At 41.1% G+C, this 15,114-nt stretch overlaps 2 protein-coding genes across 3 annotated transcripts; one reads left to right on the forward strand and one right to left on the reverse strand.

Moving 5' to 3' along the window:
- The first annotated feature begins 1,405 nt into the window (after nt 1-1,405).
- med17 (mediator complex subunit 17) lies at nt 1,406-10,045 on the forward strand. The gene is made up of 13 exons (XM_022738638.1): nt 1,406-1,490; nt 2,356-2,600; nt 3,664-3,827; nt 4,051-4,270; nt 4,428-4,564; nt 4,806-4,887; nt 5,103-5,255; nt 5,660-5,790; nt 6,440-6,624; nt 7,687-7,824; nt 8,243-8,360; nt 8,570-8,729; nt 9,515-10,045. Exons 2-13 carry the CDS (start codon nt 2,366-2,368, stop codon nt 9,721-9,723), a joined length of 1,932 nt encoding a protein of 643 aa, XP_022594359.1. The 5' UTR covers nt 1,406-1,490; nt 2,356-2,365; the 3' UTR covers nt 9,724-10,045.
- A 291-nt stretch (nt 10,046-10,336) lies between these two features.
- vstm5 (V-set and transmembrane domain containing 5) lies at nt 10,337-14,524 on the reverse strand. 2 transcript variants are annotated; one of them, XM_022738641.1, is made up of 5 exons: nt 14,160-14,524; nt 12,732-13,058; nt 11,473-11,616; nt 10,934-11,008; nt 10,337-10,844 (listed from the first exon to the last, which is right to left on the reverse strand). In XM_022738641.1, exons 1-4 carry the CDS (start codon nt 14,233-14,235, stop codon nt 10,977-10,979), a joined length of 579 nt encoding a protein of 192 aa, XP_022594362.1. In that variant the 5' UTR covers nt 14,236-14,524; the 3' UTR covers nt 10,337-10,844; nt 10,934-10,976. The 2 variants fall into 2 exon arrangements, with proteins under 2 accessions (XP_022594362.1, XP_022594361.1); XM_022738640.1 differs by having other exon boundaries at nt 10,339-11,008.
- Between the last annotated feature and the right edge of the window lie 590 nt (nt 14,525-15,114).

Below are 15,114 nucleotides of genomic sequence, written 5' to 3' on the forward strand. Positions count from 1 at the left end.
GCTGCCGCCTCTGCTCAACCGCCTGGCGGATCTGCAGTGCAATGTACCGCTGCTGCTCCCGCACCTGGGTGTCAATACAAAATATATTCATACCTACTTAGACTGAAAATAACAACAGAGTTTGAAGACTTTCCAGAGGACTGTTTCTCATAAATGTCTTTCATAATATTTTGAAGTGCTTGTCTTGAGTGAGCCTAACAAACTGAACCAGGACAAAGCTGTTACAACACCCAATATGAGCTGATGTGACTCAGACTCAGTGAAGCCAGTTCGTCCATGACTGAAAAAGAGAGCCCGAGACACCAGGCTGGTTTCAGTTTCTTAACTGAGGGAATTTACTAATTTTCTTCATCATATATGACAGTTCATTGAATATCTTTGGGTTTTGAACATATTACATTGAAGATATCACAGTGGTCCCTACGAGATTGGGAATTGCTTTTCCATTGGTTTTAATACTTTACATTAAATCGATTAGTCAAGGAAATAATCATTAGTAGCAACCCTATGTGGTTTATCTGGCAATCTTTCACCTCTCATGCATTAATAACTACGGTGTCCGTTAATCAGAAATGAAGCATAAAACCGAGACACCTCTGAAAAGAACTTATTTACACCTGGCATAAGTTACCTGCTGTATTCGCAGTTTTCTCCTTCTGTCATGCTCCTCTCTTATTATCCGAGCCTCTTCGTTAGGGCTCAGTCTTAATTTGGCCACTTTTCTCTTCATTTTCTTTAAAAATGATGGCGGATGTTTCCCAAAAGTAAACAGCAGGTTGCACCTCCGTTAGCCGCTTGCCCCACCACCATACCGACATTTCAAAGAAACATTTCAGACGTAAAACAAGTGCGAATTAATCACAGAAATGCTTAATAAATAGAAAGAGAATGAATAAACCTCAGAAGTTTTTTTTATCTACCACCTGGACTCCAACCGAAACAACTGAACGTTTTTGTTCTTGATGTCACATCCGGCGGTTTAAACTGCCCGCCTTACCCGTCCCGTGCAGAACAAAACCCGTCGTAGTTCCTACCCATAGACAAAACAGGTTCCTGCTTTGAAAAAAATACATGCCTAAGATACATTAAACTAAAAAACGATGACTTTATCAAGAAAATTAAAGCAACGTAAAGAAAAGTTACGTGAGGCCCCTGGAACTGTAAACGGGGTCTCGGGGGCAGGCCCACCCTGTATCCGTTGGTGTGAGTTGCTACACTGGTTTGGAAGAGCAGATTGATTAAACAAACCTGATTTCTGAATTTTGGAATACTGTACTTGGTGATAAAATATATTAGGTCGAGTAGGAGCGGTGATGCGAGAGTACTGATTTCCTGTATTGGTCCGGAACATAAGGTCCGGAACGATATTCCCGCACTGTTCAGCAGGGGACAGTAGAGTGCGCGTATTCCTGTGTAGTGAGCGAAGAATGAACCGTATTCAGCCACAACTCCAGTGAATAACCTATTTTACTCGGGACTCCAGTGAAGTGGTAAGAACTGCAGGGATAAAAAATTATGGTGTCATTTTTACATTTCTTTCCAGCTCCGATGGTCTTTGTTTATCCTGTAAAATTAGCAAGGGGCTAACGCTAGCTGGTCTGGCTAGCTAGATAAAGCCATACTCAATCAAAGGCAGCTAGTGCAGTCATTTTTGTTATTAAAATCAGTTATTTAGGAATTCTTATGTCTTACCTTAAATCTTGAGTGTTAAAGACAACCCCCTTTATTTAACTGATAAACCAGCAGGTCACAAAGAATCGTAAATTATCATAAAACAAAGTAGTGTATGAGCAGGTCTTGAAAAGTCATTTAAAGCAATTCATTTCCAAAAAAAAAAAAAGGGTTTCACCAAAGGAATTAACAAATAGCCAGTCGTAGCATATATATATAAAATTCAGTACTATTGTTCCAGACCTCTGATATTATGAACATTTTATTTGTAAAATTCATATGTGGATCTTAACTGAGTAGTTTACTTTTTAAATCCCGACGATTTATTGTTGTTTCAGCTGGCTTTCATGGAAACATTTAATACTTTAGTCGATATGACTGTGAAACTGGTATTTTATGTGGTATTAAAACTTTCTTAAAAAGTCTTAAGTTTAATTTGGTGAACCCTGCAGAAACATTGTAAAGTAAATGACTGAACAGGACATCTTAAGTTTGTGCATTTTCTTTTTCAGCTTAAACATTTTCTGGAGTGAATTTCTGTTTGGTCTACTCTTATTCAAACTAGCTTTAAAAAGTGTCAAATTCTTGAGGTTAGGTTGGAGAGATCTACTTAGTTGAACTACTTTGCGCCCCACTGTGCCTCAACCAGTCTGATGGTTGAATCCCTCTGCTTGTCTTCCGCAGCCTTGTCATCATGTCTGGTGGTCCAGCAGTGAGGGTCAGCATCGAGTCTTCCTGTGAGAAGCAGGTGCAAGAAGTGGCCCTAGATGGGACAGAGACATATGTCCCCCCACTGTCCATGTCACAGAACTTGGCAAAGTTGGCACAAAGAATTGACTTCAGCCAGGGATCTGACTCAGAGGAGGACGGGGTGGAAGGTGAACCCAGGGACCGTGAATGGGGCAAGCAGGAGCCAGAAGAAGAAGAAGGTTACGTATGGTCAAGAGAAAGCAGGAAAGATTTAGTCAGAGCTAGATTCTGATTCTGTTGAACTGACTGACCAGCTATGACTGATCCATCACTGATATGTAAGGCTCTCAGGCTGCTGCTCAGCAAAGTGCAGATGAGATATGTAACAATTATTACAGAGCAGAGGTCTCTTTGTCAAGGTGCTCACAGAACAGTACATTTCAGGACTTATTGAAATGTTTAGAAATGTCTTTTTTGATGGGGCAAATCAGCAAATTTGGTTGATTGCAGAGTGAACACCAAACATTATTGAAGAATTCTTTTATTTCCATTTATATAAAAGTAGATTATATTTTAAAACTTGAATCGCATTAGAACTTGTGGTACTTCAGTTTTTACTTCCTACAGTATACGCTTAAACCAAACTATAATGGTCCTGCCCTTTCCTAATGCAAAATACAAGTGGCAAAACCTTTCCCCAATAAACTCCCTGATATTTTCAAGCCTAGTTGGTAAATTGGTAATCTAATTAATTCTTTAAAGAAGTATGAATGCAATGCCAATGTTAACTCTTGTTTTGCATCTATTTCTGTCACTTCTTTTCTTCTGCTGAAGTCAGCATGCTAACCAGCTAGCCACTGTAACATACAATCTGCCCATATTGTACCTCTTGTCTTGTAAATGCAATGACGACAAAAGCTTTTGGCAAGACTGGTAAGTAAACAGCTGTTAATTCTAACAATGGGTTTGTAAGCAAAAGCAAAACGTACAAATAGCTCCTTTAAAACGGTGGCAACCAAAATGTTAAGGACTTTCTCATCACGATCATGTTTGAACCTGTTATGATGAATTATAAACATATTAAAAACATAGAGATAAAGAGAATTTTGTTTACATTTGTTACTGACACCCTCTCCCTCAATACCTTCCTTTTAGCAGTAGTGCCCATGGTCCTGCACAGGATAAGCAGGTGTAGCTGACGGATGGATTTATTGAAAACAAAATATTCTGTTAATGATTAGCGTCATGTGGATTCTATTTTCTCTGTTAAAATAAAATCTGACCGGCGGTTTCTTTACACAGGCACAGTGAAGTTTCAGCCATCACTTTGGCCCTGGGACTCGGTGCGTAACAACCTGCGCAGTGCCCTCACAGAGATGTGTGTACTCTATGATGTGCTCAGCGTGGTGAAGGAGAAGAAGTACATGGCCTTAGACCCAGTGTCTCAGGATCCAACAGCTGGCAAGGTAAAATGCCTAAGAACATCACTATCAACATCTACAGGATGGGCAACATTGAAAACATCTTACAGATAATTCAGAAGCATGAGTGTAGCACTGATCAAATGTTCGAATGTGGTAACGGTCTTTGGTTTACATTTCTCAAAGTGATCTGTGCCTCTTCTCTGTCAGTTTGACACACATATCCACCACTGTCCATCCATAGCAGTATTTTCTTGCCCTTATGCAGACGCCCCAGGTGTTCCAGCTGATCAGTAAAAAGAAGTCATTGGCCACAGCAGCGCAGCTCCTCCTGAAGGGAGCAGAGAAGCTCACTAAGTCAGTAGCAGAGAACCAGGAGAACAGGAGGCAGAGGGACTTCAACTCTGAACTGCTGCGACTCCGCTCACAGTGGAAACTACGTAAAGTGGGAGACAAGATCCTGGGAGACCTCAGCTACCGCAGCGCAGGTGATAAGGCCTCTAATGTATATTCAGACCACTCTGTAAAATGCTTTTTATTTTTTAAAAACATAGTTGTCCTTTTGTGTTCTACAAAGTAACACAAGGACACTTTTAACTTGTAGTTTAACCCCAAGCTAATGTGTTTTTCCTACTTACAATGCAGGTTCCCTTTTTCCTCATCACGGCACGTTTGAGGTGATTAAGAACACAGACATTGATCTGGACAAAAAACTCCCAGAGGACTACTGCCCCCTCGATGTCCAGATCCCCAGTGATTTAGAGGGATCTGCTTATATCAAGGTGAGAAGAAAACAAAAGATGGATCAACGTGTCTCTCCATGATGGCATGTTCCATTAAAATTCAGTCTTGAGACAGTGGGGAATTTTAGAGATATGTGTTGTGTGTAAATGATTTCTAATTTTATGTATTTTTTTATTTTTATCTGTATTTTTTTATTTCCATACTGGTGTCACCTGCAATCACGTGTGTTTTTGAAGAAAACACGTTGTTTTAATAGTCCAGTACTGTTTTTGTCTTCAGGTGTCCATCCAGAAGCAAGCTCCAGACATCGGTGATCTGGGAACTGTCAACCTGTTCAGGAGACCACCAAAAACCAAAGCTGGTATGGTTCAATACACGAAGATATGACATTCTACATCCATCTTTTCTGACAGATGTTAAACTTCAGTAACTGCCTGAATCTCTGCCTGTAGAATTAGTAAATGTATCACAGCGTTGGAATTTCCCCATTCTACCTTCGTCCATGTTTCACATTTTCTATCATCTTTAATCTCTTCTCATTGCTGTCCCCTGATCTCTCTTTTCCTCTGTGACCAGGTACGCAGGCGTGGCATGTGAAGCTAGAGGCGGCTCAGAACGTTTTGCTGTGTAAGGAGATCTTCGCCCAGCTGTCCAGGGAAGCTGTCCAGATTAAATCCCAGATCCCTCACATTGTTGTGAAGAATCAGATCATCTCGCAGCCCTTCCCAGGTCAGAACCACTCTGACAACATCCAAGATGGAAAACTTCAGCATAGATGGTGTCTTTGTTTTTGTTGGACAGAATGAGAAGACCTGCATTTGTTGCATATTTAACATCAAATTGCACAGACTGTGTGCCAGTTTGTGGGTTTTTATACTCCTATACTGTACTATACTTTTCCAAAACACTAAAGAAAGGGCTAAAAAGAGCTGTTTCAACAACTATATGTCACCCAAACTTCAATAGCTCCCTGACACACATATTTTGCCTTATATTTACATTTTAATTAATTTAATTTGTTTGTAAATCATCAATCAGCAGGCCTCTGGAGTCGGCTTTGAGTTCTGTTGTCTGTATGGAGGCATAAAACTAACACCCTCGTGCATTGTTTGTTCCTGTGGTTCCCTTTTAAGGTCTGCAGCTGTCCATCTCACTCTGCCACTCTACTGGAGAGAAGAAGAACCATAGGGCGTCTCCAGAGAAACCCAAACCAGACGACCACCTTTACGTACTGGAACATAATCTGCATCAAATGATGAGAGAGGTGAGAAGCTGTGTGATGTCACTAACTGCAGCAGCTGCAGTATCGGCAGGGACAGGATTGTGTTGAGGTTCAGATCTGAGGAAGGCTGCAAAAAAAAAAAAAATTCTGCTGCATGTTGAATGTTCCCAGGAGCATCGTGACCTCCATAATTCTTAAATGGAAGAACTGAGGAGCTAGCAGGACTTCCTAAAAGTCCCTTTGGTCAGGATATACTGTCTGGAAATGCCGTTTAACTAAGTTTACTGAGCTCAGCTGAAACTTTTACAACCAGTTTGTGTCTTTTTCACAAGATAAAATTACAATCACGGGGGAAAGACGAGAGGAAAAATAATTACCAAACTAGAATCAGAATCTATTTAAATGTCACAATTATGGCTATGTGGTATCTTCCTATAATGATTCCATAAATAATATAACTGAGAGTCTAATGGAAAACAGTTTTACTTTAGTTCAGTCTTTATTGTCCCTCATGGAAAATTTGGCTTATCTGTTAGTTCCTGCTGCTCCATCTGTAGACATCCTGCAACCCATCTGAACCAGGATAAATACTACACCCAAACATATATAGAGAGAACTACCATCAGATCACATCTTCCACTTCATTCCTTATGGTTTAATTTTATCAATGCTCATTGTGTTCCTGTTGTAGTTCCACAAGCAGCAGCTGAGCTCTGTGGTGATGCCACATCCTGCCAGCGCCCCATTTGGCCACAAGCGCCTGCGCCTAGCGGGACCGCTGGCCTACGACAAAACTGAAATCTCCAGCTTGCAGCAGAGTGAAGGACTGCTGGAGAAGATCATCAAACAGGCCAAACACATCTTCCTACGCAGCAGGTAACTTTAGTTTTACCATCTAGTTTTTTAAATGCTTTTATTGTGCAAACAGAAATGTAGAGTGTTGTTGTCACGCTCAGACAGGTTGTGAATTTTTTCCCAATCCCGGTGAAGCCTCCCTACCCACCAGACCTTGCACTAAAGCTAAAGGACAATAACGTGCTGGAGATGTGGAAGGGAGGTCGGGAGTCTTGTTATATTCCTGTGAAAAGGCAGAGGCTATGTGTATTTTAAGATTTTAACTGTTAAGACTACAACAAACAATTGTCATTGGCAGTCATGGTATCATGTCACAACATTTTAAGCTGCAGTAGTGTTAGTAGCAAATAAACTTTCAACTTTGCACGTATGCTTTACCACCGGAAGTACTGTATGCAAATCCAGGCAGGTGACAGGTTTATTACCAGTCATGGTTTGCAATGGAAATAACTGGAGGTGTTGCAAATGGGATGTTTGCCACATTTGGCCAACAGGTGGCTTACTTTGTCTTTGTCTCATCATAGTTTGATATCAGAGAAATGCATTTAAGAACACACAAAGAGAGTATCTGCAGGTCTTGAGAAATCTTTTACAAAGGTCGTAGATATTTTTTCTAGCCTGACATAGGCAGGAGTGTTAGTTATTACATGTGTTTGTTTGTGATTTTAGCAAAAACTGGCTGAAAAATCCATCCAGACTTCCAGGTCTTAAATTAATAAGCTATGGGTTAATCATCCATCCATTCATCCATCCTTTTTCTGCTGCTTACCCAGGTCATGATAAAAGATATTTATAGGAATTATGCTGCTGGCAAGAACTGACAAAAGTGCACTTGTTAAATGATTCTATGCCTTATCATCCATACTGGTTTTCAATGATATCTTTCATGCTTATTAAAATGTCTTCAAATTTCTTAAATTTAACTTGGTTAGACCTGTAGAAACCCTGAAAACTCATTAGAAACATTCCAAGTGTTTTTTGTTAAGGCAGTGTGAGCTTCATAACGTTTAATGAAGCCCTGTACTCTGTATCCTTCACTTACTTCACTTCAGCAGTATTAATGTTTACATCTGTGCTCACCAGGACAGCACGGACCATCGACAGCCTGGCCAGCCGGATCGAAGACCCCCAGATCCAGGCTCACTGGTCGAATATCAACGATGTGTATGAGTCCAGCGTCAAGGTGCTCATCACCTCTCAGGGCTACGAGCAGATCTGCAAGTAAGTGGAGGAGACGAAGGAGGCAGGAGACAAGGGAGGGATGAGACAGAATACGGGGTATATAACCTATTAATGTATTTTTGAGCAGCTGTGTGTATCTGCAGGCTCTTTAACAACTGAATTGGAAGTTGTGAAATGTAGTTGGAGGCCTTCTATGTTTTTCAGCATGTTATACAGGTATATTTTCAATTTTGCTTTCAGTTTTACTTTAAACCAATTAGAAAATTGGAAATGGTGACATACATGGCTGCAAAGCACATAAAACCAAAATACCACAAGTTGTCTGCTTTTGTGAGATACATGTACACAAGTATTTTATTTTATTTTATTCATTTCCCTTATTCTGTATTTGCTCGTATTCTGCTTGAATGACATGTATGACCATTTTCAGATAAGATTTGATGTGTTTTGTGTTTAGGTCCATCCAGCTGCAGCTGAACATCGGTGTGGAGCAGATCAGAGTGGTGCACAGGGATGGACGTGTCATCACACTGTCACACCAGGAGCAGGAGCTGCAGGACTTCCTTCTCTCACAGGTATCCCAGCAGTCTTCCCACACAGCTGGTGGAGGACGGTGTGTATGGCACCAGACCTGTTGTGTATTGATCTCAATAAAGAACACGTGTCTTACAAATGATCTGGTTGTCCACTGTTGTCCAGTACAAGATAAAGGCATTTTTCTTTATGCAGTGTCATTTTTTAAAGTCATGTGGGTCCCTGCCTGTGTCCATGTTTGTTATTGCAGATGTCGCAGCATCAGGTGCATGCAGTTCAGCAGCTGGCCAAAGTGATGGGCTGGCACGTCCTGAGCTTCAGTAACCATGTAGGCCTGGGCCCGGTCGAGAGCATTGGAAACGCCTCCGCTGTCACTGTCGCCTCTCCCAACGGAGAGTACGCCATCTCAGGTGAGACGGGTGTGGTTGGTTCTGAGGTGAAAGTGCTCAGTAAACACTTCTCTGTTTTTATACTATTGTGTTTAAGTGCTGCTACAGTTGTGCCATTGTAAGTTTATAAATAAAGCCTGATCATACATATCGTAAAGATCCAAATAGGAAGTTTTCTGTCTTAAGAAAATCTTTGGGAAGATCAATTATTAAATTTGTTCAAATCAGCCATTTGAGAAGCTTTATTGTTGCCATTGTGGTGTATTTTTCATAGGCCACTTCATGCATGATATCTAGTGCAACTAGCTCATTAGGTTTTTGTCTCAGTATCTCAGATTCAAACAAGGGCTTCCTCCAAGACTCAGCCATAGAGGGAGAGAGTCAAAAAGAATTGCAACCTACAACTTTTGCTACCAACATTCAACCTAAGCGACCAGAATGCAATGCAGCAGTGATAAGACCTGTTCCATTTTGAATTATTGGGCTAATGCTGTCAATCTTTGTGCTAACATGTGTAGAGCTGAGTAAAACTAGGCCACACCCTGTCTCTGATGGTTGTGAAAACTTTGGGAGAAGTAGAAAACAGCTCAAAATCAAAGGGACAGGTTGCTACAAGCTGAGGGATCTTTAGGAAAGCAAATCACAGCACAGCACTGCAAAATAACTGACGCCACTGAAATACAACATATCAGCATAATAGATTAATGTTGGCAATTTGATCTCTAACCTTAAATTGCCAAAAATGAAGTGTGGCTGTATTTGGGTCACTAATAGATTTAACATGTGTATCTTTTTTGTCTATTAAGTGCGTAACGGCCCAGAGAGCGGGTGTAAAGTTTTGGTCCAGTTCCCCCGCAGCCTGACCAAAGAGCTGCCGAAGAGTGATGTCATCCAGGACACCAAGTGGAGTCACCTCAGAGGGCCCAACAAAGAGGTCCACTGGAGCAAGATGGAGGGAAGAAACTTTGTGTACAAGATGGAGCTCCTCATGGCTGCACTGACTCCCTGCCCTTAGACAAAGCCTCTGTGTGCAGACTCCTTCGAGAGGGAGCTCCCACATCGAGTCAGCCTCAAAATTTAAGAAAGTAGATACACATAGGTTTTGCAGACGTGTTACATGCACTCTTTTTAATGATGAGACTTTTCCTTCCTATACACTTATTCATCTCATGGACTTGTTAAACACTGCCCTTCCACCTCCAGCAGTGTCTACTACCTGCTCTGTTTTTGATCGCGTAAGGCATGGAGTGTTTGTAGAGTATACATCAAACAATTTGATACAAAATGAAAAGTCTACCAGTACGTATCAGTGTTGTTTTGTTATATCATCATAAGAATAAAGCTATAACACTTCAATGTATTTTTACTGAGAGGAACGCGTTTCTGTTGCTTCATCCCCTTCACTCTATCACTTGTCTGATTTGAGCATTTTGCAAAAACTTTCTTCTTAGTCTGATTGGTTTTAAGAATGAACCATGTGCTACATGTTAGTTCAACCAAGTTGAACAAGTTGAAAGTGTAATAGTCATATACAGTATATTACACACTTTTTAAAAAAGTAGTCTATTATCACTTCATCTGAAGTCTGATACAGACTACCTGTAATTCAGTGTTTTTCCAAAGCAAGGTTTGGATGATCGTTGTGAAGAAGTAAAAGAAAATCACACAATTCATTTGCTTAGACAATAAATACAGCATGTATTTTTTCCAGTGGCATGATTGAGCTATTTACATATAATCCAGTGTCGTCAATAGTGAACAGTAACTGCACATGTATTCAATGCAAAACGTAAACATGATACACTTTCTCATAATTGATATGCGATCTTCCCATCCATCCATTATCTATACCACTTATGCTTATAGGGTCACAGGGTAGCTGGAGCCAATCCCAGCTGTCACTGGGCAAGGGGCGGGCTACACCCTGGACAGCTCGCCAGTCTGTCACAGGGCTGACACACAGAGACAAACAACCACTCACATTCACATCTATGGGCACTTTTAGAGTCGACAATTAACCTAACGTGCAAGTGTTTGGACTGTGGAAGGAAGCCGGAGAACCCGGAGAGAACCCATGCAGAAGGGCCCCAGCCGGCCGTTAGGTTTGAACCCAGAACCCTTTTGCTTATCATCTTCCTGTCAGGCAAGAAAACAATTCATTTATTTTACATAACGCCTACATTATAAAAAAAAAAAAAAAACAGTCCTTGTGCTGCAGAACTGACAGGATGATGAATAGTCTCTGGTGTGTTTTCAGCCAGATGTCCATCACAGAGGCTGCAGCTCTGTTGCATCATTCTCTGCATAAAGGAGGAATTAAACTTTGTCAACACAGAAACTAACATGAATACGGCATGCAGCTGTAACAATGCTACAATAGAACTTTGCAGACCTTTGTACTCAAAACACACCCATACTTACACACAGCACATAACTTAAGCCCACATTCACACCCACTAAACCATATGCATACATTTTAACACAAAATGGACTGAGTAAACTATGGACTGCAGTGCAAACAAACCTCTTGTATTTATAAGCTCATATTAAATGTATTTTATTATGATCCTGCATAAAATATCTTTGTTTAAAATGATGTATCCTTTATCCAGAAAAGCAGCTACTGTAAAAACTCCCATTCAGTAGGGAACTGTAGTTTATGTTTTGATAATTTACTCCTGAGTGCAAAGTTCATCATGAAGGTGTTTCACACAAACTGATAAAGTTATTCATAAAGTTGCATGTACTTTAGATATTCATTTACCTGGCATCTGTGTCCTGCGTCTCCAGGCCGCTATCTTCCTGTAGGCCTTGTCTAGTAGCCAGACGGCAAGCATGAGGATGACTGCCAAGAAGGCCAGTGCCAAGGCAGAGACAGACAGGTACTGAAGATCCTCATACAGCACCTCTGGAGGACAGAGTCACAGGAGCCAAATCATATTTACTTCAAAGAAACAGAAACACTTTGGGCACAGACGACTTTCCAAAGATGAAAGCACAAAACAAACATGTTAATAATAATACAGCTTGTGTGCAGACATGAGGTAACACTGCAGCAGGAAGACGATTATTATGATCCTGTGTTAAGAAGGGTTAGAATTAATACATTCTCATGTCACGTTCAGTCTTAAAGAATATGTTAACAGAATATGGAACTATTTTCACGTCATCCTTTTTCACACTAAAATCTTGAAGTTTATCAAAGATACACAGATAAATGCTCATGTTGTTTACTGATAAATAAAGATAAACTACAAGTCCCTGCTTTCAGATCTGAAAGGCACATATGTTCAAAATGTGGTTGCAGACTCCACAGATACTGGTGGTTTTTTTATTTTGCCTTTATTTATTCAAGGAAGTTTCACTGAGAGTCAAGCTCTCTTTTACTGGAACACCTTGACCTCATTTATAGTTACACACACTCGCATCTGGAAGCTGCCCAGTACAACCACAGTCTGGCCTGCTGCCCACCTGGTGCAGTTGGGGGCTTAAGTGCCTTGATCATGTGGGGGTAATGAGTGAGAGGGAAATGTGCTGCTTTTTCACTTTCCTGGACAGATTGATCCTGCCAGTCCAGGGGATCAAACCAGGGACCTTCTGGTCACAAGTCTGCTTTTAATATCAACTGTCACATTTGGAAAACTTGGGCAAACTTGGTAATTTTCACACCCCAACAACAAACTACTGTTGAGCAAGGCACACTGTGTGCTGTTATTTAGTGTTTGTATGAGAGCCATCACTGCTAACAATATTATTCCTAGGTAAAAAAATATTGTACAAGTCACCAGCTTTATTTATTTGTAGCTTCTGTTAAGAAACTGTTTGGCACGTTCCTGCTGTGTTTATTCTAGTCTGGTCTGCTGTTGCTTGAATTAGGCAGCAGGTTTAAGAGTCTGAAAGCAAGCACTGCTTTTTTCCATAAACATGTGACTCCAGGCTGTTAAGAATAAAAGACACATAACTGTAACACTCTCATCTATTTGTTTTAGGATTAACCTACACAGAAGTCCAGATCCAACTCACCGTTCACTTTCAGGACAAACCCGGTGTCCTTGCTGCTTCCGGCTGTTTCTGTAACAGTGACCACATAGAATCCGGCATCCTGCAGCCGCAGGTCTGACAGGCCAATAGAGCCATTGTTGTAAGGCTGCACTCTGCTGCTGTAATCCACTGTTATGTTAGTGTACACGCCAGGCTGCCAAGTCCCTATGGTGCGGCTCACCACTCCTGACATAAAGGTCCATTGTATGGTGGGGATCCCATTGCAGGTAACATCCACTGAGAAAAACACATCGTCCTGCACTGACCTGGTGAGGCTCCTCTGGGGAGAATGGATAGAGATGGCTCCGGCTTGCAAAGTGAAAAGGATGAGAAGATGTAAAGATATAGATTATAGATGCACTGCAAGATGCATTTCAATACGATAGATAAATACTTACAGAGGTATGGAGACAGAGCTTGTACATGTAGATGTAAATAGATAAGAATACAGTATTAAAAAGGAAGCAGTGGGCAATATTACTGTAAGTAGATAGATACTGCACACTGCATAATAAACACCTTTACCTTTCACACTTTTAGCTAATGTTCAACCTTCATCCAGGTTTGATGATAATAACAGCTGAGACATGTCAGTGAATGACACAATACAGCTCTAAAAAAAGGAAATATTTCACCAGGGCACAGCGAGTTACTGCTGCTGCCAAACTCTGTGACTCATTTGCACTGAATTCCATGTGCACTCAGAAATGTGCCATTATGTTACAAATTACAAGCTGCTAGCTCGAGGAATGAAACTTGTCAAACAAGCTGAGAAGTATCAATTTGAATGTAGCCGGTAGTATTAGGCTCGTCTGTCCTGGCTGCCCCCTCATCAAATATTTTCTCAGGAGTTTCAGTGGGGGATCTGGTTCTGCTGGTGCTGTGTTTGCTTAATGAAACACAGGTAAAGAATTCCACCTTAGAATACCAGCGCTGACTAAGAACCAAGGTGGTGTGGGAAAAAGTGCCTGTCCTTTTACGCAGACTTCACAGTTGAAATGATGACTAAGCAACAAACCTCACATAGGTTTCTGTGTGAAATATCTATTAAATAAATGCCAATCATAACTCTGATGTTTCCTTACTGCTCTCTCCCTATTCCTTTTTAGTTTCTTGGTGATTCAAATTCTCTCAAGTGTACTGGGAATTTGAATGTGCTCCAGGACAGTGTGTTGGTTGCACAGCAATGTGTACAGGACTGTGTTGATGTTCTTATCGTCTCCAAGTTAAGAAGCAGAACCTGATGAAGTGTTGCTTCACTCCCACCATGTTCTCAGTTCTCAGTTTGACCCTATGTATTTGATCTTGAACAAATGTAGGATAGGAAAGGCGTGCTCTCAAAAACAATAAGCAAATAGGTCAGCTCTCTGGAGACGGACCACATTATAAAGATGTGTTTGAAATGCTTACCTAAGTCACAAATATATAATGTGATGCTGAGAAACACAGCAACATCTTGTACATCCCAGAGCCTGAAATGCCACATTAGAATCCCAGACCCATGGGTCAAACCACAGTAGAAGAATCTCCTCCAGGTTATTTCACATTCTGACGCATTCTCCCCTCTGTCGCTCTCCCTCCAGCCTTTTCTCCTTCCAAAGGTTTCCTCTTCCACTCTCCTTTTCACAGGTGTTGGTGTGTATGAGTTCCTCCCCCTCTGTGAAATCAGAGTGCCCGACACAGAGGTGCTGGAGCTCCCCTCCTCTCTCAGGACCGAAGCTCAGGATTGTGCTGGATTTCTCTTCATACCTGCGCAAGTCAGTGCCAGCCAGCCCACACCTATCAGACAGGTTCAGCCAGAGATTACTGAGCAAACATACACTACGCATTACGTGATAATACACACACACACACACACACACACACACACACACACACAGTTGAAGGAAGAAAACTATAGAGTTAACACACAAATATCCCTCTCACTTTACTCACTGCCCTCCACCCAACAAGTGCTTACCTTTCTATACGCAGACACACTATTGCAAAATGAAACCAGGATAGGTTGAATCAGTCGGTATTCATGTTGTGACACACCTGGTAAAACGTGTCAAACAGGAAGTGTGTATTCACATGCATGCGCTGAGAAATACAAACACACAGTAAACAGTGAACTGACATTTCCCTTTAGAAGGCATGTAAAAACTTTCTCGTTCTGTGCCTGTGTGTTGTGATTGGACTAACCCTAATACAGTCATTTCTGATTCATTTTTTAAAACATTTTAATCTCTCTTCATTGACATCTTGCTTAGGGTCAGAGAAAATGAATTTGAGAGGCTTATCTCAGTGTCTTGGTGTTTCTCATCAGGCTGACTTTTTTTTTTTTCATTTTATAGTCTCCTAACTACATTTATAAAGCCAAACC

Source organism: Seriola dumerili, unplaced genomic scaffold, assembly GCF_002260705.1.
Source record: "Seriola dumerili isolate Sdu_G_001 unplaced genomic scaffold, Sdu_1.0 BDQW01000036.1, whole genome shotgun sequence".
Lineage (NCBI taxonomy): Eukaryota > Metazoa > Chordata > Actinopteri > Carangiformes > Carangidae > Seriola > Seriola dumerili.